Here is a 23,499-nt window from a genome sequence, read left to right as displayed (position 1 = left end):
GTTAAGTGCTATAGTATTTAAAACAAAAAATATGTATAAAGTAAGATCATGGTTTATAAACTAATATGTTAAAAAAATTAATGTATATTAAAAAATTTAACTAATTTATAAATAACAATTAATGTAGAGATAAATAAGTTTTAAGAATATGTAATTAGGTGTTCAGTGTTTAATTAGTATACCTGTAAAAATTAAGACTCTAAAATACTCAACATAGTGAAAAAAGTAGGAATTGATCAACATACGTCCACTTTTCATTATTTTTTATTGGTCACTAGTGTAAAACAATATAATATTGATAATTTAGTTTTTCATTTTTTTAACTTAATTTTATACTTACTAACTCAATTTATATTACAATTAATATTATACATCTATAGACAAAAATATGTTTCAAGTGATCCAATAAGTTTGTTGAGTATAGACCATTGCAACATAAAGAATTTATCGTTTTAAAAGTAATAAATGAAAATTCTAATATTCTTTTGTACAATTATAAAAGAAGACATTGATTATCAATACTAAATGGACCGCGAAAAGAGAAATTTTAAACAATGAGAAGAAAGAAAATATAATTGTATATAATATATATATATATTCAATTTATTATCAATGAAAAATGTAGCTATTAGCGTAGTCTATTTTATTTTGATTTAATGTACATTTTGATCAAAGAGTGTAATCTTTACAGTTCGACAAAAAAATGTTCAGTTAACTACGTACATTATACAAACATTAAAATGTTAAATATAAATAAATATAACATTCATAAATGTGTATAATGACAAATATAAAATTATTAAGTATAAGTATATTCATTTATAATTTAATGCTGTTCAATTCAAATGGTTAAACGTAGTGATATGATTCTAAGAAATAATAGCATGACTCAGTATTTAATGTAGGTATGTAAACGTATTTTGTCCATAATCCAAAATATTCGTTTCGTGCTAAATTGTTTTGAACGTCGTAGAATCTTTAAAAAACGACGGTGCTCCTTCTCATGGTAGATTTTTTTTTTTTGTTAAACGGAGGTATTGTAAACACAAGCATCATTTTTTTTAAAATGTAATTATATTTTTATTATGTCTTTATAGAGATTTTATACTAGAAATAACTAGATAAAATAAAAAAAATGATATCGATATAAAAATAGTCGATCCCTATAAGTATGTAAATAACATAATATGTTCTGAACAAAATTTTTATAAAACCTAAACCTGTTCTACGCTATACTCGTATATGTTTTTTATATTCTATTTCATTAACATAACTGCAAGAAAATATATCATTATCTAAATAGTTGAAAATTGCGAGGTTATAATTCAATATGGATATTTATGAAGTAAGTTTTTACCACAGTAACTAACATTTAGAATGTTTAATAAATTTTAATTTTATATAAATAGAACAAATTAAATACATTTGGCATACCTGCTATAATTCAATTTATATTATACATCGTATATACAAATAAGCAAGATAATTTTAGTTCATGTAATTTTGTTAAGATTATTCTAACTGATTGGAGTGAGCAGTAAAGTTTTTCCTGAATCATGATTCATATAAATATCTAAAATGGGAACACAGAATAACTATTTCGGTGACTTGTGAAATCTAGAACAATTCGAATTTCATTAGTTTTATACCTCACACAATCATAAAATAAAGCAGCAAACATTTAGCTTCTTATTAAATGCATGGGATATTGCAGAGTCATGAATGAGGTTAATTTATTTCTCTGCCAGTTGATGTGTTGCAGTATTTTCATATTTTTCTTAACTAATTCTATATTGTATTATCAATGTTGGTGCTATACAGCTCTATTGCAACTTTAAAGCTGATTATAAATATGGCGTTGATGCAAATGTATAGTGATTGAGATGAACGTAACGGTGTTTGTCATGTAGATTAATGGTATTTACATATAGTATTTTGATCTTTGAATTTAGCTTACGATTTTGTAGTCTTTACGATACTTATAATAATATTATTATTGTTGTGTACATCAAGCTAGATAATAATAAAGAGAGAGAGAGAGAGAAAGAGAGATATTAAAAAAAGTACATATTTACGAATAAACGCACACATACACACACATACACACACACACACACACACACATATATATATATATATAAGGGGGAGTGAAAACCACTGGGTTATAATTTATAACTCGAATTGCACCGATGTCATTCATTATTTATGCTCGTAAACACCGGGGTAGCTAAATTTTCAAATCGTTAATTTACATTCATGATGTAGTAATAAAATACAACGAACATGAGAAATTTGTCATGTAATTAATTCAGAAATTTCGTACTCTTTCAGTGTTATGAGTCTATAATTTTAAATTCTTCAAATTGATAATTTGACACCGAAATTAAAGTCATCGAAGAATTTATAATATTGAGTATGAGCAGGAAAGTTAATCTTAGGTAAAATAAAAATATGGTTATTATATTATGAATAAGGAAAAAATTTTATTGTTATAAATAATCTATATATTATGTACCATTTTTTTTTTTTTTTTTTTTAATATGGAATAAAAAATTCAAAATTTATAACTATAAAAATATATATTAGTATTGAAAATTACAAAAAAATATAGCTTTTAGTTATAAATATTAAAATATAAAAGTAATACAAATGATGTAGGTATATAAAACTATAAGTATTATTCTGGAACAAAGGAATAAGAAACATCATAATGTTGATGGTTTGATATTTAAAAATTTCGACGGTTTGGTCGGAGAATACTTTGGTATTGACTAAAAGAACGTTCCACGTCAACAGATAAGATGTAGGGTGTAATTCGTATTTATTATGTCAGAAGGAATGAATTCAATGTTCAGAGATCTTTGTTGATTTTTTCCTCTTAAAATATTTCTGATGATTTTAATAGTTTGAAATCTAGAAATTTTTTTTATTAATATTAGCAAATTTCTTTCATGTGCTTTTGAATTTTTTTAAATTTAAATGCAAATTTTTCTACAATGTTAATACTTTTTATTAAAGACATGTTTTTAGTTTCTCATTATTAAATTGCTTGAATCAAAAAAACACAAATTAGCAGGAATGTATGCCAAGTTGTTTTTTTAAATCAATGAATTCGTTTTTTTAAATAGTTGCAGCCAATTCAGTATCAAAATTTGAAATAACATTATTTATTTTATTAAAATAATTGCAATAGTATTGGATAATTATAAGCTATGTACCCAATCTTATGATGATAGATTCAGAAGGTAAATTAAGATCCGAATACATTTCTTTAAACTCTGAAACACGACTTGGTACTTTTAAGAATATTTTTTTAATGGTTTATATTAATTGATCAAATTTGGAATAATTATAATTTGCTGTTTCTAAAATTTAATGAAAGTTATGCATTAAACATATTAAATGAACCAGTTTAGAAACAAATATTACCAAAAAATTACTGGCTTTAACATAAGAAACAATATAGGTGAAAAATAAAAATACATTTTTTTATTTTACACCATTTGACAAAATAATAAATTCATAGAATCATTAAATAATTTAGCAATGGTTTTATTATTGCATTTTTCTAACTGCACACAATTAAAAAAATAATAATTTAGTAGGCTTGGAACATAGTTGGAGATGATTGCATAATCAATACCTGCCGTTTGCATCTGTTGACTTATTAATTGAAATCCATATTGGTCCATCTTGAATAAACTGTTTAATTGACTTTAATGTTTCCTCGTAAATTATATAAACATAATTATTTCCGATGGTATTTTCACCTGGAATTTGTTGTCAGATATATTTCTTTAAACAAATTGGAAATTCTCAATTTTTTAGTGTGAAAACTGGAATATCCACGTGAACGTAAATCGATCTAAAAAGCTGACTGATTTTTAAAAGACGTAAATGGTTCTGAATTCAAAAAAAAATTTGTTGAAATTTATTTTTAAGATACCTATTTTGCTGGGGCTTAGGTATTTTGTCGAGTACCTAACTGAAAAATGCTGATTTATTGATACTGCCTTTACACAGCATTAACAGAATAAGATTGCTCCAACACCTTTAAATGTCTCGTTAAGAAACTTTTATAAATAATAATTCGCTTTCGATTTAAATTTCACAACTTTTGGAATTTAAAAAATTTAAAACCATACGTACACGGACTATGAAAAACAATTGTTGAGTACCAATTTCTTATTTTATATTTTTATCGTCCAATATTACCAATATTATACTATATTATCCACAATAGAGTATAATATTGTATTTGCTTTCTACGCGATAACTGAACTAGTTCTAATCTATAGCGGAATTCGGGAAAATGATAAGTACATAAATGCCATTACAAAAATGTAGAATATTGGTCGTCGTCGAAAATTATTACTAATCATGTTTTAGACGAAGCAGATTCTGTTTATCATTGTCAAAAATAATGAAAAGATCAAAAATTACTAAAATACGAGTATGTAAAAAAAAAAAAAAAATATGTACTTATAAACCAAATATGTAAAAATATTTATTTATACCAAAATATGTAAAAATATGTAAAGTAAATTTGGATTTATTTCAATTAGAATGATCTAAATTTTACACATTTTTTATCATATTTAAAATATTTTATTCCAATAAAAATATGTATTTACAGAAAATACCGTTTCCTAATTATAAGATTAATGAACTAAACACATTAACAAAGTAGCAAGTCTAATCTAATTTATTTATTTTTAAAGTAGTAAAAATATGTTAAATTAAACTGCAGTATAATTATTGTGATACCATTTAAATAAAAGTCAAAAAAGTTATGAAAAACAATAATTATTTTTTATGATTTATCTAAATAAATAATATATTTTAATAATATTTATTAAATACAATGTAAACAATACTATGTTTTAAATTTAATTATATAGCTTTTTTTTTCAAGTGAGTTTTTATTTAGCTATTTAATAGATAATTTGTTTCTGAGTACAAAATATTTTAGTCTGATCCTTAAAATTTAGCAGAACGTGATTATATCTGATATACAGTAAGTAATCCATTTTCGCAATTTTAATAATAATTTGATTAACAATTGCTAGGAAAATAAAGTATATATAGTAGTAAATTTGAACATTCATTTTTGTCTTTATAATAATTTAAAAACTTGCCTCCTTTTGCTAGGTATTTTTCCTACACATTTTATAGAAATAGAAAGAGACATCAGAAACAATGTGCAAAGAATTGGTGTTTGTGTGTGATAAATAAACATTGTTTGTTTTGTCATTGTTGTTGTTATTTGGAGGCAGAAAATACTTAGTTATTTGTGTATTTATGTGGGTGAGAAAGAAGTTTTTAGATCAAGAGAACTTCAGCTAAGTAATTTGCCCTATGGGGGTAGCTTTTTTGATGAGCTGACACACAGAGGGTGGTCACGCGGTAATACCATGTGTTCTATTCTGTAATTTAGGACCTCAACCTTGTGGCTGTATTATGAATATTTTCACCTTAGAGTGAAAAATAAATAATGAACAAGATAGAAAGAAAACTAAATAATGTTGCAAGAAACCCATATGATTTTGTCCTTTAAAATTATAAGCATACCAAATGACAGTTGCATGAAATATGTTTGTTACTTTCTTCATAATTCAGTAACTAAAAATCACATCATATGCAATTGCTTCTAATAGGAGATATGTCATATTTGATTGTGAATAAAAATTTTCCAATTTTGACAGATGTATTAAAAAATGATTCCAATTTCAAAAACATACAATTGTTTGTTCTAAAAATATTTATACAACTGCCGCAAAGTTATGTGTGTGAATAAAAAAATTACTATACAAGAAATTTTTTAATTTAATACTTAATGTAGTCACAACACTCATTGAAGTATTGTAATAATTAAATATTATACAATGAATAAAGGATCCATAAAATATTTAAAAGAAATATTCTTATATACTTTACTAGTCATACCTATAAAGTAAATTTTAAATGAAGTATAAAATACACATATAAACAAGGAAGATTTTAATTACTTTAAAAATATTATATTCTCATTGAGCATTGACTTTTCTGAGTTTTTAAGTTTTAATATTAAGTGTATATATAAATACATAGTATATTCTGCGTATACGTTATAGTTTCAATAACATATATTTAAAACAATCATAAAAATTGTCAAAATTCTTTAAACCTATAAAATAAATTAAATTATTTCTTAAAAACTATAAAATTACAACTTTTTTTGTTTTGTTTTATAAAATATGAATTTAAACTAATTAATTTTATAAGGTAATTCTAAAATTATTACAATAAATAAATAATATTTCTTGGTTATAATTACCATTTTATAAACATAAGAAAATTAACAAGTAGCTGATTATACCTAACTTTAATATTAATTTAGCCGCAATATTTTAATTAATATTTTTTTTTAATGAAATTTTATTTATTATTATATTTCAGGATATAAATATTTTTAATTAATTTAAATTTAATTATAATTTATTTAATTTACGACGATAGAACCTTATCATATCAATATACTTAAAAACATGAGACGTTTTCAGACCTGAAATAATCGTTATAATAACGATGCACCACAATGTTTTGTTATAAAATTAGATTTTCTAAATACCCATACAGTATGCAAAACTACGTTGGTTGTTTTTAAAAGCATCATTTGTACATACTTTGTGGCAAGCATGTAAGCATGCAAATTATCTATAATTTACAAAAATGTTTTTATTTTTAATTTACTTAAGATGTTTTAAGACTTTTTTATATTTGGTATGTAGGTATATTATAATATTATTTATGTATATTTTTATTCAGTATGAACATTTTTATATTATTTTAGCTGTACTTTTACTGTGTTTGTTCATCAAATTATATAAATTATATTTTATTTTAATCCGAAAATCTCAAATTAAAACTATAAATGGTTGTTTGAATATGATACGGATGTTGTTTATACAGTACTAAGTGTTTTAGTGTTTTAAAATGCTTTTTTTTTACCATAGATGAAAAAGTCAGATTTTGTGTCTTGGTTATCATTTTCAAAGAGTAAAATCTCAGTTTTATATAAACTACTAAAATGTTTTGGTCTTGTTATTATTTTTTTGCATTTTTATGTTTGATTTCTTCTGTTTATTTTTAATAGACATGTTTACATCATAGTTACATCATGATTAAAAAGTACTTTTAAGTTGGAATACTATTTCTTTTTAATTTCCCTTTTTTGATATTTGATTATTTGTGGCTTAATCAAAAAATAATAAGAGTTTTTCATATTATATTTCATGATTTTTTAATGTGTATAAACATTATAATATTTATCATTATGTCATACTCGACTATTAGGTACCACAAAATTTAAGAAGCATTAACATTTTTAAATAAAATGAAAAAAGTACACTAATTTGGGACGTAGAATAACTTTACTAGTGGTGTCATTTATAGCCACGCTAAAAAAGACTACTTTCAAATAAAAAAATTAATATAAAGATGATATTTCTATGAGGACTGTTGATTACACTGGTATAATATTGCTGCAAAGTATGGGTCATTATTGTTTAGGACGAGAAAAAGTGAGATAAGCAATATTAATGAGAATTTGGAGAATGATAATAAGGGTTAATTGGAAAGAAAGCAACCTAAAATTATTAAATCAAGTAAGAAGAAAAAAGGTATGTTGGGTAATTCCAGAGGAGTGGACACAACATTTTTAGTTATCTTCTGAACTACAACTGATTAAATATTAATAAAGGACGGATAGAGAAGACTAACGAATGCATTTATTGTAGAAATTATGAAAAAAAACTGAGTGTAATCGGTACGTCAATATAAAAAGACTGGCTTCGAATAAGGAAATAAACAAATGAAGAACATTATTTTGAAATTATCCGTAATGAAACGAGTGTCGAGGTATATACCTACTCAATTCATTTTAATTTAAAATTGTAGTCAATACATTTAGAATTATTGATTATTATCTTGAAATTTAGAAAAATAATAAATCATAAGTACTAATTTAAATATAAATATGTCACGGAAATAATTCGCACAATGTGTTAGTAATAAATCAATTAATTTTATTATTATATTTTATCGTTACCACTGTGTAAATTATGCGATTAATAAATAGGATTAATTGATAGCATGAATGAGAAGTAATCTATACTATTACTGTTTCTACAAAATTGATAAAAGGTCGATAAAATATTAATAGTCTTTTAACTATTAATATCAAGTATAAGTGAATTGATAGTATTTTTTGAATGTTTATATTATCAAAGGTATGTTAGATAAAATATGTATAGGTAACAAAATAATTAAATATTATAAATAATTTTGCAAGAACTTTGAAATACATGAAGTTTGATGTATAAAAAGTCGATTTTGGAATTCCTTCTTGATGAAAAATTTCGTACATTACAGATTATTTTAGGATTATATAAATACGTAGTATAGTAGTATACTAATGGAATGATTAGATGTGTAATTAAATTTAAATTTTTCATCATTTAAAAAAAAACTTAAAAAATTAATACTAATTTATCAATAATTTAAAATGGGTACACAAAATGTTATACATCCTGAATAAAGTTTTATTCTTAGATACTTATGAATTATTATCTGTTCGTCTAAAGTTGTGAAGAAATTTATTTTTTATTTTTTTATAGTAACACAGTATAGAACATTTTGTAATTAAATATTTGTAGTAGTATAATATAATCAATATTAAAATAAAATTTAAAGATTTTATTAATGAAAAATGTTTCTCTGTAATACCGATTTTGTGTAGTAAGATTTTGTATAGCATTTCGAATTTATTCTCTTTCTTTTTTAACAGTATTATTTCCACTGTATGAGTTTTTCTGGATATAAGAATTGGAACTGAACTGAAAAATGTCGACCGTAGCTTTCAATTAAACTTACCGTCGTCGGATTGCCATTGTGATGTTGATGTACGACGTCGCATTGGAGTTGGCCACTATACCGTTTCTATTTCTATTTAGTATTTTTCAAATAGTAGATTTTAGTAATTGTAACTACACACAGAGTATTAATTACGTAAAAAAGTGTTACTGCAAGAAAAAAAAAGTATGACAAAGACATTGGGGGCAGCAGTGTATAGTTGAAATGTTGTCTGTAGATGGAAAAATACAGTCTTCGTTTATTTGAAAAAAAAAAAAATCTAGAGGAGTCAAAAAATATAAATTATGATTGAGAAAAAAAACCTTTTGAATCGCAAATACATACAATGTATCTTTTTACACCGGAAACAACATATTTTATTTCCGGCAAATATAGCCACGGCTGACCTGGTCGGCTAAATAAAATAACATGTTCATGCGTAGTGACATTTGGAGAAATAGCATAATATACCGCTAGACGTGCATATTCACTATCTACACGCACGCACACGCACATTTATTTTTACATATTATACAATAATACACCTGTACACGTATGGTAATATAATAGCGTATGTCAATTCACAGTAAAGTACATACGGTGTATTGTTTTGAACAGACTTTTCTAAGTATTAATAGCGAGCTATAGTCACAGTTATTGGGTGTTCGGGCGGTACGCCCGTGTAATTAGTCCAATGTGTTTCTTTTGATTTAAAATTAATATTCACCATTGCTTGATTCGTTGATAATAGTTGATAAAGCAAGTATAATCATGGTAAACAGTAAAATAGTAAGAGCTTGAAAATGGCTAGGATGATAGCTATAACGATTTAATTTGTCAGAAAGTAAAACTTAAAATACCATCGTTATACTAAAGTGATTTGATGTTAGTACTTATTGTTATTTATTTTCACTGATATTGAAATTTTCAACTTTTAGGTTTCTTAATTATCAAGGGCCAAGCTCTTATATAAAAAAAACCCTGCTAATGAATTTGAGCTAGTAATTTCATTGATTACTTTGCTATTAAGAGCTTGTAATTCTGTCGAGTATTCAAGAGTTTTAAATAAAATATTTTAATGAGTTGATAATTATTAATAATAATTAAGTTGATAATTAATAAACTGAATAATTTAATTTTGAAATCTTCGGTTAAACTCTGATTTTCTAAAAGAGTTAAAGTAGAATGAGAAATGAACCATATTATATAACGCCCCATTTTTGTAGTTAAGTGTTTTTTTTTTCATAAATTAATTAAGTAATACTTATTTTGGATATTTCAAAAACAAAATAGTTTCAATTTTTTATATAAATATTAAATATTTCATATAAATCTAATATTTGATAAAAAAATATGGTTAATACTTAATTTTATCATTTTATAATAATACACTTACTTAATTTTATATTATGTAATACCTATCTATAATAAAATAAACTATAAATTAAACTAACTTTAGTTATAAAGTGTTGCTATTGGGTGGCTTCTTTTTTCACGCGTCGCATGTCAAATTAATTAATGTATATCCGCATACATGCTTATTGTAAATTTAAATTACAGATTGTATGTTTTAAAATAAAGTTAAAAAAAAAAAAAAAAATAAAATATAGTTACTAAAAATCCATTTGGTCTTAACTTTAATAAAAATTATAGTTTTTAATATTTGTATTATTTATACATTAAAATGGTGTCCCGTCAAATTATCGTGACAATATAATCGCCGTAAAATTATCGCGGAAATAACGTCGCGGTAAATTTTATTGTATATCAATAATCTTGCGCATCATTATTATCGCAATATTTATTATATTTACAAGATTAGTTGCAACATAAAAATAATTTGTGTGCTTAGTTTACGAACGCTCATAATGCTCGTACACGATAGTATTCATTTGGTAATAAGACACAGCAGATAACATTATGGAGTATATTACCAGCCAAAAAAGTGGAAAAATATTAAAATATAATTCTTTCTTATTCCAAAAAGAACGTGAAACAATTAATAAAATTATTTGGAGGTGTTTGGAATACACCACAAAAAAATGTCGTGGACGTTTGCATTCATTAGGTAAAGTTGTTCTTCATTTAACTGAGCATAATCACGTTCCTGACATAGGTAAAATTGAAGCAAAAGAATCCATCGAAAAATGAAAAGAAACTGCAAAAAACACGCAATTAACAACTCACCGTGTTGTAGAAACTAAAACATCTGAAGTAAATTTCATTGCACATTTTTATAATCATAAGTTATGATTCATAACATTATTAGGCAATAATTTATATAATGTTATAATTTATAGATTACACAAAGCGCGGCAGTACAACTACCGAATCTAAGTAAATTAAAGCGTACTGTTCAATGGATTCGTAAAATCGAAGCATGTGCTCCACCTATTCCAAAATCACTAAACGATCTTAAAATACCAGACGAATATAGGAAAATAACAAGTGGTGAGACTTTTTTACAGTATGATATCGTTGATTATGACGGTTACCATGATAAGTTTTTAATTTTTACAACTGAAAAAGTTTAAAGCTAATGCAAATATGTGAACATTGATTAGCGGATGATACTTTTTCATGTTCACCTCATATTTTTCATCAGCTTTACACAATCTACGGAGTTAGTTATTCAAATGTTGTACTAACTGCATATATTTTATTACTAAATAAGAAAGAAGAGACTTATAAACGTATGTTCCTTGCATTAAAAAGTTTACACCCACAACTCAGTCCAAGATCTATTATGTTCGATTTTGAAAAAGGTGCAATGAATGTTGCAAAATGTGTATTTCCTTCAGTCGACATAAAAGGCTGTTTTTTCATTTATGTCAAAATATTTGGTGACATATTCAGTCCAACGAATTACAGTCCAAATATTCAAATGATTCAGATTTTGCTCTTAATTTGAGAAAACTAGCTGCACTTGCTTATATTCCAGAAAATGATGTAGTATCCGTCTTTGAAACTTTATTGGAATCTCAATTTTACCAACAAGAAATGTTATCAAATTTAATTGATATTTTGAAGATACATGGATCAGTAGACCTAATCGTAGAACTAGAAGAGCCCTTTATTTTAAATTAAAATTTTGGAACTGTTATTCAATGCTAAATGATGATATTCCACGAACAAATCATTCTGTTGAAGGCTGGCATAATTCTTTTAATTCTATGTTAAATGTGTTCCATCCATCGATTTGGACATTTATAACCGCATTAAAAAAAGAAGAAAGTCTTAACAACTTTAAAATTGAACAATATACTGCAGGCTTTGAACCATCTAAGAAAAAAAAAATTGCAAAGATTCCACAATAAAATTAAAAAAAATATGTGATGACTATTATAGAAACAGATCAGTTGACGACTAGTTACGTGGTATATCGTATATCACATTATTTTCAATATCAACAAATATAAATTAGCAAATATTAAAAACATTAACTATCATAAAATTATTAATTATACGTAAATGACTATGGATCCCAGATTTAGAACACTTCATTCAAGTACGGGACAATCCCATAAAATACGGAACGAATGTGGATCCTTTATATAATATGACTGTATTTATTATAATTTTTTAATTAACTAGTGATAAAAATAAAATGTTATATTAACTATTTATTATACAATTATTAATTATAAATTACTGTATTTATTATTATTTTTATTTAACTAGGGATAAAAATACTTTATCAATTATCTATATACGTAAAATTATTAATTATATATGACTGTATATATTGTTATTTTTTACCTAACTTGTGATGAAAATAAAATATATATTATTGCGATATTTTTGTATATACGATATTTTTACCACGATAATATTGCCGCGATATTTTGACTATGACAGTATTGTCGCAATATTTTGATATGTATCCCATTAAATTAGGTATTCAAGTAATAAATTCATTTAAATATTAATATTTTTACTTAATATTGTGAAGAATGCAATATAGAATTAGATTTATGAATAGGTAAAAATTAAAAACGTGAATTATCTAAATTTAAGTAGTTAGAGTTCCAAATAATGTATACATAAATATATTTTTAGATTCTGAGCAGAGCGTATTAGTTTTATAATTATGTGTTTTTTTTATGATTGTAAACATTTTTTGAGGCAGTAAAAATGTTTTAATTTTCAAAAGTTTGAGGGGTTTCTAGTAATAAATTGGAGCTAGTTGGTACTTTGGAGTAAATTTTCAAAAGTAAAGAATTCCCAGTTCTTATCAAAATAATTCGAAAAAATGATAATTATTATGCAACATTTTTAGATACTTTTTGAGTGTGTGTGTGTGTGTGTGTGTGTATATGAGGGGGGGGGGTAAGACTAAAATATTTTTAAAAATAAATATTATAATTGGTAAAAACAAAATAAAAATATTTTTACGTGAATCCAATTTACGATAAATTTGATTTTTTTTTTTTTTTTTTGGTGCAATTTAAAAACAAATAATTAATAACCGTAGATACTTAAAATGTTCACTAAATATTTATAATATTATCTTTTTTATTGTATGATAAAATTTCCAAAATATTTTTTACAAATTTTCAATTTTTCTTAGTTTGATTTCTTTAATTGTTGATAAAAAATTATTCGCTGTAACTAAATTTTTAAACATTTAATACAAAATCCCACATATGTTGTTCTTGTATTTATATAAAATTATTAAAAATACATAAGCACAATTTTATATATGTGTTTGAAGTTAAAGTTTTAACGAAATTCATTAAAAGTGCGAAAAATTGTAAACTGTTTTGTTGTTAGAAATTTATAAAAACTTTTTTTTTATGACCGAGTTTCAAAAATTTAAGAGATTGATCTTAATAGTTATATTAATAATATATCCCGAAATATGCTTAGTGATATAGGCTAGTATATAGTCTCCGATCAAAATTGTTTTTTGTATACAATGATATATCATTGAATTCACATTTAACACACTCATTACTCATATTTAATCAAAAACTATTTTACAGTATAACTATATTCACTTGCTTACCTTTTTAAGGCATAAAAAGTTAAGGTTTAGCTTAATATACTATAAGGATATTATATTTTAAAGTTAAGGAATTATTAGATTATTTAAAAATAATATGTTAAATGTAAGTTTTTATACTTAATATTTAACCATAATCCTTAATTTACAGCTATCTAATCACACATTTAATGGTATGAAAAAACAAAATTTAACAGTAACATATTCTTTTCGATGAAAGGGAAACACAATATATTTGGTGTAAAAATTCATGGTTATAACAGTAGCTGGTGAAAAATAACTACTAAGAGACTATTTCTAAAATTCTCAAGGGTCCGATTCCATCAACAAATATTTTACGGACAGTAATAATACCTGTAATAAAACTAAATTTAACTAATTATAATTTCAAATTGTTAAATTTTTTATTTAAAACTCTATAACTTGTTTAATGTATTTTAAAATTAACTCAAAAATATTATTTACAATTGTAGGAACATAATATTATTTATTTAAAATAAAGTATAAACTTTTCACTCTATATTATTGTCGTTTACATATTTGTAAAATATTTACGGTTTTAATCAAAAAATCATAATAGTAATAATAATAATGAAAATATAAAATTATTTGGAACTCTATGTCAATTTTTTTTAAATTGAAATTCATAGTATTAAATTATCTATACATGAAAAAAAATAATATTTTTACTCAAGTCTGTTACTGTTTTTATTTTATAATTAAATTTTATTAGTACAATATATATATATATATATATAATTTTATAATTGTTTTTGTTAATAATGTTAACTATGTTAAGTATTTAGGATAGTAGACATACCAGAAACTATTTATAATTAATTAAAAGTATTTTAAACTTATGGTATCTGTAAAATATAGATGATTATCCAACGGTCATTTATATTTGATTAACTAGGAATTTGATAAATAATTGTGAATATAAATGAAATATTTTCATGATAACTTCTAAGTATTGTAAGCTATATACAAATTCCAGACAGGAGTATTTTTTCACTTTAAATGTTCGTTATAACTATCTAATCTAACCTGTATATTGCTGTAATATTATTGCATTTTATTTTAATTAAGCTATAAATGCCATTTTAATCATGCAGGAACTGTTGTAAATAAGGCCAAAAACCTTTAATTAATAAAATTAAATAAGCTCAACCAGACAAAAAATGGAAAAAAGTGAATATTACCAAAAAATGTAAGTCTAGTTTAAGCAAGAAAATCATGCTGGTATTATGTTTATTCTGTCAACTTCCCCACATTGTAACTGTTGTGAATTGAACCTTCAATGTGATCTCAGAAAATATATTATTTTAAGACTTAGACATCTTCAAAAAACAAAGTCATGCAACTTCATCATTTGATTTTTTAAATATTGGAAGTAAACAACTTCTAGTTTTTCTATTTAAAATATCTTTCAATTCTCCTGTCTATAGCCCAATACCTCATGAATCTACCTTAATTTCCTAATATTTCACTAAAAAGTAAAGGTATCACTTCATTTTTCAAATAAAAGTCACATCAATGTTTCTAAATAGCTATATTTTTCTGTTACAGGTGTCGAATTTTTAAAATATGCAATCAATAATTAATTCCATATCACTAATCAAACTAAAGACTTAACAGTGGTCAATACACTATCACAATAACTAACGGAGTCGTAAATAAACTTCCATGATCTAAACACTCAATTTTTAATTTGATAAGTATTAATTTGTAATTATGGTTTTTAATAGATTTCATAATTTAAGTAATTGCAATGAAAATCGTAAAGAAAGGTTGGAGAATTCCATAATATCCTATGTAATATGATTCATTGATTTTTATTAAAAAAAAATAATTTAGGTTACCTAGTTTGTGATTTTGTTCTAAAAGAATATTAACATTTGGATAAATTAATAAGCTTAAAATACTAGAAAGGCTAAATAGCGTTTTTAGATTAAAATGATAAGTATATAAAATAATAAAATTTGGTATATAAATATAATATATATATTTGATATGATTGTGTCATAATGAAATACGTGTTACCTACGTAGCGTTATTTATAGAATATTGAGTGTTTTATTGATTTTTGCAGACTAATTAAAATGGATAATAAATAGTATATAAACTCTAACAATATTATTACATGTTTAAGAATGTAGTATAAAATATTTTTTGAATACGATTAGTAAAAAATAATTATATTTTCCAAATGTTTTAGTGCTTGTATTTCGTCCACCGTTAATTACTAACATAAACAAATACTGTTTTGATTTGATTCTCTTATATAGTCCAATTTTACTTGGTTAAGGTATTGAATATATATAGAATTGTACATGTTCTGTATTGAAATATAATATGAAAACATAAAAAAAAAAAGTCTATGGCAATATTATATATTATTTTCATATTAATTCATATATAAAATAATAAAATACATACTTAAGTTGTGTAGGTATTCTGTACTTTTACGGTAGATAAACAGTAATCCTATAATTTTATCCATTTTACAAATGGTTGAGGTAAAATTAAATTTCTATAAAAGCTTTTTACCTTAAAAACTCACAACACTGTAGTTAAGCTTTACATAATGCTCATTAGTTGATATAATTAAATATAATATGTATACAGAGTGATTTACTAAGCATGCTATCTTCTTTTTTCTTTAATAATTTAGCAAGCATTCATTTGATTAATCATGGCCAATACTAAGAAACTAATAATAATTGGCAATTGCGGTTAATTATTATTATTATAATACACGACACGTCAGAAAAGTGTTACTTAATATAAGTGGTTAACTGCGTACCTAAGTAGGTGCTTAAAAAGTTGTTTAGTGGGTATTTTAAAGATAGCAGTGATATTACTTTAACTAAAATCTAAAAGTATTTTTAATACCTAATTAATATTATTTGACTTTATTGTAATTGTGTATTGTGAATACACTAAACATTTTTATTTGAAAGAAGTATTATTTTATTTATTTTTTTGCCTACCACGTAAAATGTACATAGTTGCTGAACTGCATTCATATGTTTTATTATTTTTATTTTTATTTTTTTTTCTTCTTATAAGATCGAATTTCAAATGATTTTTGTAAAAGTATTTAAAAGTTTTTTAAAATAAAAATTCAAAATGCCGACGAAGGGATTTGATTAAAAGCAATTCTATACATTTTATAAATATTTTATGGACAATATTTAAATTTCAGTATGATATGCACGGTAATAAACGTAAATCAAATAGTAATGAAATGCATAAGTGTCAATAAAAATCATAATAAGGATTTCAAGAAATTTAATTTTAATGTTTTTAATTAGTATATTATTGGCGAAAGAATTGTTTTGGTTTTATAAACTTGAATAATTAAATTATTACACAATGCAACGAAATTTATCAATATCAACTCCAATAAAGTGTATTTCAGTAATTACTTAACTTGAAATCCGGTTTAGAATTTGAGGATATTATACAACAAATATAGTATGCCAACGAAATAATCTGTATGAATATTAATAGTTGTGCGTTCGTTGGCATTTACTAAATATATAATAATATTGCACCTATTCCAAAATTAATTTACTCTCATCGTAATGTATTGAAGCTATTGAAGTGAATTGATCCTTTTTAATTTATTTGTCGAAAAAGCATCAGCTGTAAACTACTTATGCTGTTCGTGGCATAATTTAATTTACTGACAGTTTATTGAAGAACGTTTATTTTTAGTTGTCAAGTTTTTTTATTTCTATATTCATACAACAAAAACATTCGGCTTTTCAGTGTTTTCAAACCGCACGAAATAATTTTGTGAAAATAAATATGTATTCTTAACAACTAATTATAATAATAAATAATATAATATTTATTTATTAAGCTTTAATAGATATAAAAGTACACAATAATTAAAAATAAATTTCACATATTCGTAATAAAACGTTGGAGTAAAAATGGAAACTCCAAACAAACGGTCACAAATTAAATGACTTTAAATTTTAAAATACATTTGTTGGCTATTATAACACTCAGCAAAATGCACAAAGAACTGATGATTTAGTAATGAATAAATAAATATTCATATTATAGGGTATGCTGTTTTCGGGAAATTATTTTTAGAGAACAATAGTTTCTGGTAAACGAATATGACCGTATCGTGTATTCTAACATGTATACTTGGCAATTTCCATAATAAACAACGTCGACTACTATTGAGATATCTTTTGTTACTTGGGCGTTACATTGGATTCCTAAAATTTTTTAAAACCGATATTGTACTATAACGATGGCCATGAGACTGCTATGGTTTTTTTTTTTTTTAAACAAACATTGATAATAATTATTGTTTGTATAATGTTTGTAAAATAACGAGTAGGTTTACCATTTTTGCAGGCGTGATAGTAGGAGAGGGTTGGTGGAGATGGGATCAGTCACAACGGGTCTAAGTTAAGATTTATTATTAAGCAATTATTATGCTTTAGTCATAATAAAATATAAGTAAAATACCAGGGTGGAATCATCATTAAAAAATAATAAATTAAATTGAATATGCATTTAGAGCTCGTATTTGTTAATTGATTTTTCGTTATATCACTGTAATACATAATACAATTTAATATGTATGTGTAATTGAGAATCTACGAAACTATTAAATAGTTTATCTTATTTAAGTACTTGAATATAAGTTATTCTTTCTTAATAAAGATTAAGTGTTTAGTTAAATGATTTTTACAAATAAATATATATTTATTTTAAATCTTGAGCGGTGTAATTGATTTTACAATGAAGTAGGTATATAATTTTTTTTTTTTTTTAGTCTATTATTACAATGTAAAGCAAAAAAAAAAAAATTTCATTTTCAACTTTGAGACTGGTTTCTTGTCAAAAAATTGGATCTAATTGACTAGTTGATACTTTTTTTTTGGGGAGGGGTTAAAAGTAAAAACTGACCTATCTTTTTACGTATGTTACAATATTTTATGAAAACACGATACTTTAAAAAAACATTAGAACGATTTTTAAATATTGATTATTTATAGTACATAAGTACGTATATAATCTAACCCAACACCGTTCTACGGTAAGGTTATATTGACTCAAATGTTAATATCATAATTAATGATACAAATACCTTCTACCATAATTATTTAGTATGCGCAATATTTTCGGAAAATATTAAATCAATCTGCCGTAAAAACTAATAGTAAATTATACCAATTTAGTAAATAGATAGGCACATAAAAATCAAACCATTAAATATAGGTGTTTAGTAATAGACATAGACTAACCGTCACCGCGCAAAATCATTTTTCGTGTGCAATTATTTATCATTGATTTCAAATTTAGTATATTTATCACAGTGATTTATTCAATCACGAGGTACACTCAACACCCAATGTATAGTGAAGTGATTATTAGGTACCTGTTTATGTATGACTAGTTAAGTTTTGGAATCTCTACGTACTCCTACCAGCGCACTATTAGTTATAAATCCCGGCTGTCTCCCGCAGCAACCGTTTTTTAGCATTGCATTATTGTAAAGGTATATATATATAAAACGATAAATATAATATAGCTAGCCGAACGCGTTTTTCGGGACTTACCGATCGTGGTGAGTATGGACAGGCAGTACAGGAACGACGTGGCCATGTTCCATTCGAAAGTGCTGTCCCCGGAGTCACCGCCGTGGTCGACGATGAAGCCGCCGCCGCCGGTGTGATAGCTGACCGCGGCCGATTCGATTTCCATCTGCTGCGTGAGGCGGCGTATCAGGTCCTCCTGGAACCGGTTCAGCTCCTGCGCGGCCAGTCGGGTCCAGTTCTCCCGGTACAGTATGTTCAGGTTGACCGTGATCTCCCATATGGTCTCCACGGTCCGGGCGCGGCTCTCTTCGCCCGCGGCTGCCGCGGCCATCCAGACGGCCGTCAGGTTCTGCTGCTGTGCGGGCATCAGGCCGGCCTCCCGGACCGGACTGCCGCCGCCACCGTCGTCGGCGTCAGCGGCGTCCGCGGCGTCCACGTCACCCTCGATGCTGAGAAATATTAGCGCGCCGGCGAACGTGTACGACACGAGCAGTGCGCACACGAACGCGTTCCGCAGACAGCTTTTGTAGCACTTGCGCTTGGCGTGTGCCACGCGGGCCCGTTCCACGCTGTCGTCGTCGCTGTCGCAGCAGAAACACCCCTGGCCGTCGTCCACCACCGTCGTCACGCCGACCGCTGACAACGACGACGCGGACAGCGGGCAGCCGTCGTACGACGAGCCGTAACCGCCGATCGTCGCGCCGGCCACACCGTAGTTGTACACGGCCGCGGCCGCGGCCACCGGTTGCGAGCAGCACGACGGCGTCCGGTCCATGGCGATGCAGCAGCAGCAGTCGTCGCCGCCGCCGCCACCGCCGCCGCCTTACCCGGTACGGCCGTCACTCGCCGCGACTCGATGTAACGCCGTTAAGTAACGATGTCGGCGACGGGCGATGTGGCGCAGGCGGCGGCTCTGTCGACGACGAGATCGGACCGACGACGTTGATCGAACATCTCATCGATTCTGCAATAATTAGCAACGAATTAATTGTCGTACACGATATCATAATGTTATTATTATTATTATTATTATCATCATGATTATTGTTGTACGATGCAGATTGACGTGAAATGTGATAATATGATTTCATGAAATTCGTGCTGTACGTAACGGTACAAACCACCACAACTAGAAAACGGTCCATTTCAAGACCACCAATCACAACACAGGTCACAGGATACAAGAAAACGACAACGTTAAGGGTGTCTAAGCGAGTCTTAAGCTCACCCAACCGTCACACAGACTAGTAAAATACGGCTATGGACAGGTGAGGTCAGAGCGAAGGTAACAACACTCTTCCCATAGTCATAAGTATAAAAGTGACCTCACAGTAACAAAATTGAAAATTCGCACCGACAGTAAGCACGGGCACGCACGGCGGTACACTTGTGGGTTTACTAGCCGGTACGGATTACGATATATTTACCGGGCACATTTAATTTTAAGTTCTTCCTATAATCTTCAATATTCAAACTCATCACAGAAGAGCAGAAGAGTAGAATACACGACGATCTACAAGACCAGCTACCGTCTCGGCCGAGGATCCGAAATCAGCAACTTCGGCACCAAAGTCCGATTGACCGAGTAGTCGCTTTAAAGTTACGCTTTTAAGTGATCGACTCCGTCCCTACAACCTGTACTGATCCGACGGTTATTATCCTACATTGTGAGATAGGACTGATATCATTACCGTCGGTTGTGATCGAGCCCCTCGTCCGCATCCGTCCGTCCAACGCACCAGCGATGTTCGCTACCCCGACCACTTAAATAATACGACATCAGTTTTACTTCAAAGCATCAAAACAAGATGTGAAAATTATGTTACTTCTTTTTATTTTCCAGCGGACTATATTGTTCAATATTTTGATTTTCTAACCAGAGTTACCAATAATTGGCTTTTCAATATCATGTGTGTTTTTAGTTTTAAGCTTAGATTTTTCAGCTTGAGGATGGGTTCTGGTAGGTAGAAAATTGGATAATATAGTCTGTATAATATCGTTCCAGTATTTGTAAAAATAATAGGATAGAAATTAGGGATAAACGAGGGAAGTTTTATCCGAAACCTAGCTGTTTTTCAAATGTGATTTAAAAATAAAAACTTTACAAATTTGAGTTATTTGCCAATTTTTTTAAACAAATGATATAATTTTTAAAATATTTGCTTTAAAATAAACGTTTGAAATGTTCTGCGTATCTATATTTGAAATAATATACTTGAGTTTATTTTTTTATCATTATATTATTTATTGATACATTTTTGTAGCGTAAAGACTATTTGAAATATGAATATTTGGTTGGATGTTTTTTGATAGTTGGTAATGATTATGTCAGTGAAAGATTTATTTATCTTACATTATTTATTCGGCCTTTGTATTTTGAATGTACCTATTGATTTGACTGATTTGTGATTAAAAACGAAATTGATGTTTATTGTTGTTAAAAAAAAGTATTCCAGTAACGTATTTTAAAAGAAGTAAAAAAGTAAATATAAATACAAAAATATCTGTTCAAATTTATTGAGTTCGCTTATGGCATAAATAAAAACTTAAGTACTGAAATGAATGGAAAGATTGAATACACGTAGAGAAGGTTGTAAATTGTAATATTATTTTTACTTATATTGGTATTAAGTTTTTGAAAATATTATGAATCAGTTATGATATATATATGAGTGCTTATTTAAAATTTCATCGAGTATCATTACTATCATTTTAATATGTAAATAAAATAATTTTACGACAGTAAGTAAAACAGGTAGAACATTTCTAGAATATTAAAATAATAATGATTCATCAAATATTTTAATAAAACCATCAATATTAGATATAAATATTAATTTATTTTGAAGAAATCATGAAATTTAAATAAAATAAAATAAATTATCAGTTATGATGTAAATAATAATGTATCCTTACTTGAGATTTTTATCGGAGTAAAATAGTTTTTGCAAGTACTATTAGATTATAAATTTTTGTTTTTGCTCGTTTAACATAAAGGGAAAAAGTGCAATAGTCATCAAATTTCATTCAAAAGATGAACACATCACACAAGAATTAAAATCCATAAATCACGAAAAACAGCATAACTGGCGATGATAGGTACGCCATAACTATAAGTAATCATTCATTTTTAGTAAAACAGTTTAAAATAATTTCCTAACGAATTATCAATCTAAATTGAACGATAGTGTAAACTGTACTTTTATTATTCTTAATTATAGCAGTTGGTGTGTTTTGAATGAAGTTATTAATTGCTTGTAATATTTAATTTTTATGCAAATTAATATAATTTTTGAATATCTATTTTATTTAAAAAAATTGAAACAAATAAGAAATTTTGTTTATAGATTTGCAATAATTTAGTTACTACTTTTTACGGTATAATTGTTTTATTAATATTTTCATACATATTAAAGGAACATCGATAAATTTATTTTAACTAACGAAGATAAAATAAATATTCTAACCATTTAGTTTTAATTATTTTTTACAATCTATCAAAATCCAAACAAATTTTACTTAAGTTATTGTTTTTTAAATTTACATGCATACATACATAGTAAAAAGGTACCTAGAAGTATATTTATTGGTCGCCTTTATTTCATTATGTATCAAAACTGACTCATTGTAAATTAACTTTGAAAATGAAGTGAATGTCATGTATACATTTAAAACAAATTAACAAAAAAAAAAAAAAAATACGTAAATAAATAAATAAATAAATAATATTAATAATAATATGATTATAAGAACAAAAAGATGTATTTTAAATAATTTTGTTTACGCTATTTTAAAAAAAAAATAAATCTTTCCCACTCGTTATCGAAGCGAGAGGATATATTTTTATTTTTTTTTGTTTTTAATGTACTTAATTGACCTAAAGAAGTATAATTGTACAAACTTGATTGTATTCATTTTATTCATTCATCCAATCATACGAATTAATTACATCAACGCAAACCACTAATAGATTTATTTATAGTCAATCCATTGAATTTTTTGATTATAGAATTATATATTATTAATTAT

General features: G+C 26.3%; 1 protein-coding gene across 1 annotated transcript in view; it reads right to left on the bottom strand.

Moving 5' to 3' along the window:
* Positions 1-23,499, bottom strand: part of LOC112601605 — a 269,568-nt gene that overhangs the window by 22,240 nt on the left and 223,829 nt on the right. The window contains exon 5 of the mRNA XM_025349310.1: positions 19,492-20,434. Coding sequence (XP_025205095.1) covers positions 19,492-20,245 — 754 coding nt within the window. The 5' untranslated portion in view covers positions 20,246-20,434. The remainder of the gene's footprint in view (positions 1-19,491; positions 20,435-23,499) is intronic.

Source organism: Melanaphis sacchari, unplaced genomic scaffold, assembly GCF_002803265.2.
Source record: "Melanaphis sacchari strain LSU unplaced genomic scaffold, SCAv2.0 Contig7_pilon_pilon, whole genome shotgun sequence".
NCBI lineage: Eukaryota > Metazoa > Arthropoda > Insecta > Hemiptera > Aphididae > Melanaphis > Melanaphis sacchari.
This window is presented reverse-complemented; position numbering and strand designations above follow the sequence as displayed.